Below are 7,934 nucleotides of genomic sequence, written 5' to 3' on the forward strand. Positions count from 1 at the left end.
ACACAACAAATTCAGCCAACACCACCTTTCTCCACTTGCCACGTGTCCATATGCAACTGTTGCTCCAAAATTTGCCCAAAATACGTGGACCAGTCGAGGGGGGACACGTGGATCAGATAACTTGGAAAGATTTGCTAAGTCTTTTTATGCCACTAGGAAGCGCTATTAGCATGGGTCCCGGAGGAGACACCCGGAGTACAAGGTACTCTAGGAGGCTAGTATAGCATGAAGGTTCTCCGGGATGTGTCAGGTCTCTCCCGAGAAATCAAGTCGCATTTAATGCTGCATGGGAGGAAGCGTGTTGGGACTGTAACACGCAATAAAGTCTGACGGCACAACCCCCGAACAGCAGCGCTACAGTAATGATCATTTAAGTCTAGCGACGGCTACTCTGCGAAGAGTCACGTCAATCACAAGACAAAAAGGACATTCTCCATAAAAACCCTACAGCACCTAGGGATTTGACCATGCATCTCCCATGGTATATTCATCGGAAATGCCCAACTTTATGGATACTTACAGACACATGTGTAAGAACAATTCTAGGGATTACCCCACCAAAACACTATAAATACCCCCTCAAAGCTCATTTAATGGGGTCGAGAATCTTGGTTGCCAAAGAGCAAGAAGAGAAAAAACTCACCAAGAACATTCTCTGTATTTAAGAGAAAAACATTCTCTCAAGTGTAGAATCTGTATTAAATACATCCATTAATAGCAGTGGCTCGTGGACTAAGGCTCATTAACGCCCCAACCACGTAAAAAGTCTTCATCTCACTTTCTTACAGCTCCTTATTATAATTATATTTTAATAGTTGCCAAAAACCTCGGTCAACAGCAACCAATCCGACAGTGACACGTGGCAGCTCCGGATTAGTTTATTTTATTTGCAAAATTACCCACATGCAATTTGTAATAAGTTTAATTGCGCATTAGTCCTTTTACCCTTCTATATATAGAAGCTTAGGTTTTTAGAATTCAGTTACAGTTTCAGTTTCAGATAGAAAAATCCAGAGAAAACGCTTAGAGCGCTCAGTGTTAGTTTACCGCTTTCTTAGTTAATTTTCTTATGGGTTTCTAAGTTCCCTTATTATTAAGGAGGACGATGAAACCTAGTGTATTTAATTAATTATTTATTTTTATTTTGATTCTCAGTACAATATATGCTTATGATTTTCGCTTCTTAAAATAATTTCTTTCATCTTTAATATCAAGTATTTTTGATAGTTAGAAATTATTTATGCTTGGTTCCATATTTTATTAAAAAGAATATTCTTTGATTTTTTGTATTTACATTAAATTGTTTCACATTTAATGCTTAGAAGTTATAATTTTAAAGCGAAGGAAAATCTATTTTTTATTAGAAAATAATTGGTTTGATTACTGATTAAATTATGAGAATCAATATAAACATAAATATTTTTATATACACTTAAGTGGATTCTGAACCCTTAATAATATCCCAAAATATTTCTGAAAATATCTGTTACTGTCATTTTTATCATTTAAACACTTTATTTTATTTTGTTACCAAAAACTTCACCATTTTCGGAACTAGGTTAGAGTTTTATTAGCTTAGATTAAATAAGTATTTTCTTCGATCTCACGCAATTCCCATGGGTTCGACCTCGTTCTTCACAATCTCCATACTACAATAAAGATTCGTGCGCTTGCGAGTTGATAAATGTAAAACGTACCATTTCGGTATACAACAAGTTTTTGGCGCCGTTGCCGGGGAACTGCAAGAAGAAAAACTACTTTAATTCAGGTTGGTATAATTCTTCTACTAGTTATTATATTATATATATTATATATTACGTTTCTTAATAGTGAAGTAAGATTTATATATATATAATTATATATTATTATTATTATTATTATTATTATATATACATTACTTAACTATTAAGAAAAACATATTATTAATATAATAATATATTATAAATTATAATTAATATTAATATTTATATTTCTGTCAAATATATACATATTATTTATTTCCCGTTATATTTTAAATTCTGTCTTTATTTCTGCACATATATTAATATTAGTATTTATATTTCTGTCAAATATACATATTATTTATTTCCCGCTATATTTTAAATTCAGTCTTTATTTACGCAATTATATGGTAGGGAACACCTCCTAATTTTTTCATGTTATTTTAATTTTTGTGATACTTAGTGTATGATTCGCTGGGAACGAAATTCTAAAAATCGTTTGGTAAAAAGAAAATTATTGTGGGTTGAAATTAAAAGTGAAAATTCTGACATCATGGAACCAAATCAAGTAAATGTGGAAGAAAAAACTCTTATTGATCATTTTTCTCTAATTTCTGCTAATCCACCATCATGCATTATTTTTCCTGAAACAAATGCTACACATTTTGAGCTGAAACCTTCCATAATTCAACTTTTGCCATCTTTTTATGGGTTAGGTAAAGAGGATCCATACATGCATGTAAAAGATTTTTTAGAAATTTGCTCTACTTTTAGATTTCAAAATTTTTCTGATGAATCTGTTAGGCTTAGACTTTTTCCATTCTCATTAAAAGATAAGTCTAAAGCCTGGTTAAATTCACTCCCAGCCCGATCCATTTCTACTTGGGATGAATTAGTTAATAAATTTTTGTCCAAATTTTTTCCCATGTCTAAAACGGATAATATTAGGAGAGAAATCTCCAAATTTTATCAGAAAGATCACGAAGAATTTTATGAATGTTGGGAAAGATTTAAAGATTTATTGCTAAAATATCCACACCATGGTTTTGAAAAATGGAGATTGGTAAAATACTTTTATGATGGATTATCTCCCTCAAACCGACAAATGGTACAATCAATGCACACTGGAAAATTTTTGAAATTTAGAGGGGATGAGGCTTGGGAGTCTCTTGAGAATCTTTCTGTAAATTCTCAACAGTGGAATTGCCAAGATCCTAGATCGAAAGCTTCCAACACACCTAAGAGAGGTGGAATTTACGATGTCAAAGATGACGTAGATATTAAAACATCATTAGCAAATCTAACTAGGAGAGTTGAAGCTATGTCATTAAGTCAATCCATGAATACTCCTATACATAGGAATGAAATTTGTTCCTTATGCTATAGTACAAGTCATAGTGCCCAGTCATGTCCATCATTGCCTATATACCAAGAGGCATTTTCTGAAGAAGTGAACGCTCTTCAAACTTATGGGAAATCATCTGATAGCCCATTTTCTCAATCCTACAATCCAAATTGGAGAAATCATCCAAATTTTTCTTGGAGACAGAATCAGCCTCCAAGGAACCAGGGGCACCAATACAACTCACCCAATCAGAGTCATGCCCAACCTTATATGCCATATCCTCAACAACAAAGAAAACCATCTTTAGAGGATACCCTACAACAGTTCATGCAAACCACCCAACAAGATTTACACACAAGTTCTCAATCTATGCTAAGGCTTGAGACACAAATTGGTCAGCTTGCTACTATTGTAGTTGAAAGGGAAAAGGAAAAACTTCCCAGTCAACTCATTCCCAATCCAAAGAGCCAGTATGAGATAAGTACATCTAGACCTATTGAAGAATCTAATTCAATTTCTATCCTTAGGTCTGGAAAAATTATTGAAAAACTTGATTACATATCTCAACCTGATGCTAAAATGAACACTGACTCGTTAAAAGAAAATGAAAAGAGTCAGCCTGAAAGCTCACATTCCAAAGACTCGGTTGAAAAAATGAGTCAAACTTTGTCGTTCATTCCAAAAGCTCCATTCCCACAGAGATTGGTCCCAATCAAAAGAGGTAGTAAGTATGGTGACATCTTAGAGGTATTCAAGCAAGTAAATATAAATATCCCTTTCTTAGATGTCATTAAGCAAATACCTGCGTACTCAAATTTTTTAAAAGATCTGTGTACTGCAAATAGAAACACCAATGTTCCGAAAAAGTTAGCAGGTCGATCTATTAAAATTCCTAGAGAATCACAATCACTCCCTAGACCACAAAAGTTATTTCGACCTCCTGATTGTGACATTCCTTTTGATCCCGGTAAGTTACGTTCTAAATGGACTGGAATATTTTCTGTTCGTACTGTTTTACGGAGCTGTTGAAATTGAAAATTCTAAATTTGGTAATGTATTCAAAGTCAATGGTCAAAGGTTGAAACCATTTTTAGAATTAACACCACCTGAAGTGGAGGAAACGCTCTTTCATGACCCGATTTACCAAGGTTAGTGAATTCTTTCACTACTAGTCCTATCTTTAATTGCTTTCTTTATTTTTCGTATTTTAGTTTATTTTCTGTCATTTGTTTTTTTTTAGAAAATCAACATCTATCACTGTGCATATTCTCTGTTTTTTCGGTTCTCATCTCATGTTCTTATCATATACATATTTAGACATTGAGGACACTGTCTCATTTTAGTTGGGGGTACTGAGTATATTCTTGCGTTAAGTTCGATAAATTTCTTACCTTTTTGAAAATTTTGAGTCAAATTCTGCTGCTAATTATGTGAATAAATAAATATTGTGTTAGACTAGTTTATACTATATTTAGTTACTTAGATAGTAATTCCAGTAAAAATTGAACAAACCAAACATGTGATTTGATTGTTTTTAACACATTTAATTGAGAAAAATCTTAAGTTAAAAGCTTTCATTTTTCGCGAGAAGTGAGAATTGAGAAAACGACTTTTTGAACATATATTGATCTTCTGAATTGGTAAAATCGAAATTTTTTGAAATTTGAAAATATGACAATTACTAGAGGGATATTTTTTTTAGAATTGAGCCTAATTGTAAATTTATTATCTTTATATTTTCTTATCACATGTTGCCTCTTGTAAAAAAAAAAAAGAGTAAAGATATATATTGTGGATATTGCCCTTAAAAAAAAAATACATATATATCATATAAAGAGCAATATCTTATATACTATATATATAAAAAAAAAATCAAACAAGAGCAACATTTCTCTATCAGCGTAGCTTGGTCAAAATTTAAAATATACCAAAGAAAATTTTACTACGGTAAATAATTATTGTGGATATTGCCCTTAAAAAAAATACATATATATCATATAAAGAGCAATATCTTAGTTTTAATCATTTAGCAAAGTAAAAAATATATATATGTCGGTAAAAATATATATGCATATATAATATATATATAGAAAAAAAATAATATATCATCATCAATCGAAAGAAACTTTGCTACAATTTATTTTTCGTAAATTTTAGTCACCAAATACAAAAAAAAAAAAAAAGTCGTTGTTTATTTCTTTATTTTGGCTCTACGTACTGTAATGAAATCCCGAAAGTTAACTTGTCATCTGAATTTCAAAATATTTTTGGTTAGCCTATCTATGGGTCAATAATTGTTTACATTGTCGTCCTAAAAATTTTTATCCATTTGAGCGTCAATTAATATATCTTTCCCGCTCCAAGAGTGACAACCCTTCCTCTTTTCAAATATTTCAATACCTGTGAGGATTTGGAGTTGAAACTTTTTACTTTAAAGATTTTTCAATATTATCTGTGTTATGAATTAAAGCAAAGAATATGATTTGGTCTAAGTTTTGGTTTAGGTTTGGGTCCTGTTACAGTCCCAGGTCTAAGTTCTCATCCTAGTCCTGGTCCGATTCCAATTCCGAGTCTGAGATTGGGTCTGGATCCCAGTTCGGGTTCAGGTCTGAGTCTTGGTACGAATCTGGGTTTGGGTCCTAAATTCAAATACTGACTATGGGTCAGGACAAAGCCTGAGGTCTAGATTCATATCTCGGTCTTGGTTTGGGTTTGGGTTCAGAGTCATGTCCCAGTAGTCAGTTTCTATGTTTCGGGTCCAAGGTCGAGTCCTGTCTCGAGTTTGGGGTAATGTTTTGGGTCTCGGTCCCAGTCGGGCCCAGTTTTGGCCCTAAGTCCCCCATCTAGGTCTGGATCCTTGGTCTAGATCTTGGTCCACGTCCAGTGTTGCGGCCCACGTCCCCCATCTAGGTCACGGTTTGGTTCTTAGGTCCCAAGTTCGAGTCTCGGGTCCCAAGTCCCGGTCCCGGTCCTAATTCGGGTTCTAGTCCCAGTACAGGTTCAAGGCTCAATCCAGGTCCGAGTCCCAGGTTCGAGTTTGAGTCTCAGGTTCGTGTCCGAGTTTTGGTACGAGTCTGGGTCTTTGTTTGGGTCTAGATCTGGGTTTGGGTTTTGGTCCGGGTTTGGGTCTGGGTCTTTGTCTGGGTCCAAGTTTTGGTACGGCTCTGAGATCTAGTCCAGGTCCCGGGTCACGAGTGTTGGGTTCCAGGTTCTGGGTCAAAGTCCTGGCGCAATTCTGGTTCCAGGTTTGGGTCTGGGTTCGGGTATCGATCCCAATCTAGGTCCGTGTTCGGTTCCGCATCAACATCCTGTTCTGGGTCCAGGTCCAATTCTTGTTCCAAGGTCCTCATTCTGGTCCTTAGTCAGAGTCTGGGTTTGGGTCCTAGTTTTGAAATGGTTCCAAGTTTGGGTCCTGGTAAGATTCCAAGATCCACACACCCACTACACGTTGGGTCCAAGCCCCAGGTCATGGGTCAAGATCCGGTTCCCAATCTTGGGTCCCAGTCTCGTTCCGATTCAGATCCTAGGTCCCAGTCCGTCTCTGGGTCCGTCTTTGGGACCAAGACCGCGGTTGGGTCTTGGGGCACATTTTAAAACTTGGGTCCCGATTCTAGTTCTAATTTCAGGTTCGGGTCCCCAATCCATGTTTGGACGTGGGTCCAGGTCTGAGTCTCCAATCCCGATCCGGGTTCTGTGTCCGGGTCTGGATCCAAGTCCATGTCTGGGTTTGGGTTCGTGTCTCGAGTCCCGATCCTAGTTTTAATTCGAGTCTTCATCCCAGTTTGGGTATGGGTCTCGGTCCTAGTCCCTTGGTCTTGTTCTCAAGTCTCGGTTCGCTTCCAGTTCCGCTTCCAATTTCGGGTAACGGTGTACGTGTTCGGGTCTGGTTCTGGGTTTGGGTCAGAGTTCGGGTTTGGGTCTGAGTCCGGGTATGGGTCCCATATCCAAACATCGACTATGGGTCAGGTCCAAGCCCCGGGTCTAGATCAGGATCACAGTCTCGAGTCCTAGTCTAGTTCCACTTCGGGTCCAAAGACATGGTCTAGGTCCAAGTTCAGGGTCTGGGTCCGGGGTCAGGTCTTGGGTCTCAGTGCCAATTCCGAAGCCCGGGTCCTGGGTCCTGGTCTGCCATCAAGGTCTGGGTCCTAGGCCCCTGTCTGAGTCTAGGACCCGATCGAGCTTCAAGTCCTAGTCCGAGTTTGGGTTCGGGATTCAAATCCCGGTGAGGGTCTAGATTTGGGTTTGAGTTCCAAGTTCGAGTCCAGATCTTGGTACGGGCCCGGGTCCCGGGTCTAGGTCCCCCATCCAGGTCTGGTCCTAGGTCCTAGTCCGGGTCCATGTTTGGGTTCTGGTCCCAGTCCCAGTTCTGATTTCGATTACGTGTTCAGGTTCGGGTTCAGGTCCGGGTCTTGGTCGGGGTCTGAGTCCTGGTCCGAGTAAAGAGTTGGGTCTGGGTCCAAGCCTGGATCCTTGTCTGGGTGTTGGTTTGGGTCTCGGTCCGGATCCAGGTCCCACGTGTTAATCCCGGTCTGGGTATGGGTCCGAGTGTGGATTCGAGTCCAGGTTTGTATCTAGATCAATGTCTAAGTCCGAGTCTTGGTCTGGGATCGGGTCCCTAGTTCAGGTCCAACCCGATACCGGACCCGGACCTAGAACAAGAATCGGACCGGGACTGGGACTGTAACAGGACCCAAACCTAAACCGAAACTCAGACCAAAACCCATACCAGGACTTGAACCAGACCAGCACTTGTGACCTGGGACCTAAACCAAGACCGAGACCTGGACCCAGACCGGGACTACGACCTAGACCAGACCCCAAAACCGGGGCCGAACCCAGGACCCAAGAACCAGACTCGGACCTAGGAC

The 7,934-nt window shown here is 38.4% G+C and overlaps 1 protein-coding gene and 1 non-coding gene across 2 annotated transcripts; one reads left to right on the top strand and one right to left on the bottom strand.

The window, feature by feature from the left end:
• Nucleotides 1-2,661: 2,661 nt before the first annotated feature.
• LOC115721522 (small nucleolar RNA R71) lies at nt 2,662-2,768 on the bottom strand. The gene has a single exon (XR_004012538.2). It is a non-coding gene; the product is annotated as a small nucleolar RNA R71 (small nucleolar RNA).
• A 58-nt stretch (nt 2,769-2,826) lies between these two features.
• LOC133035494 (uncharacterized) lies at nt 2,827-4,095 on the top strand. Its single transcript, XM_061111330.1, has one exon. The coding sequence runs from the start codon at nt 2,827-2,829 to the stop codon at nt 4,093-4,095; it is 1,269 nt and encodes a 422-aa protein (XP_060967313.1).
• Nucleotides 4,096-7,934: the final 3,839 nt, after the last annotated feature.

Source organism: Cannabis sativa, chromosome 1 (genome assembly GCF_029168945.1).
Source record: "Cannabis sativa cultivar Pink pepper isolate KNU-18-1 chromosome 1, ASM2916894v1, whole genome shotgun sequence".
In the NCBI taxonomy this organism is placed as follows: domain Eukaryota; kingdom Viridiplantae; phylum Streptophyta; class Magnoliopsida; order Rosales; family Cannabaceae; genus Cannabis; species Cannabis sativa.

Bases quoted from the DNA above. Each gene is read 5' to 3' on its own strand.
- LOC133035494 (XM_061111330.1), top strand. From the start codon at position 2,827: ATGGTACAATCAATGCACACTGGAAAATTTTTGAAATTTAGAGGGGAT.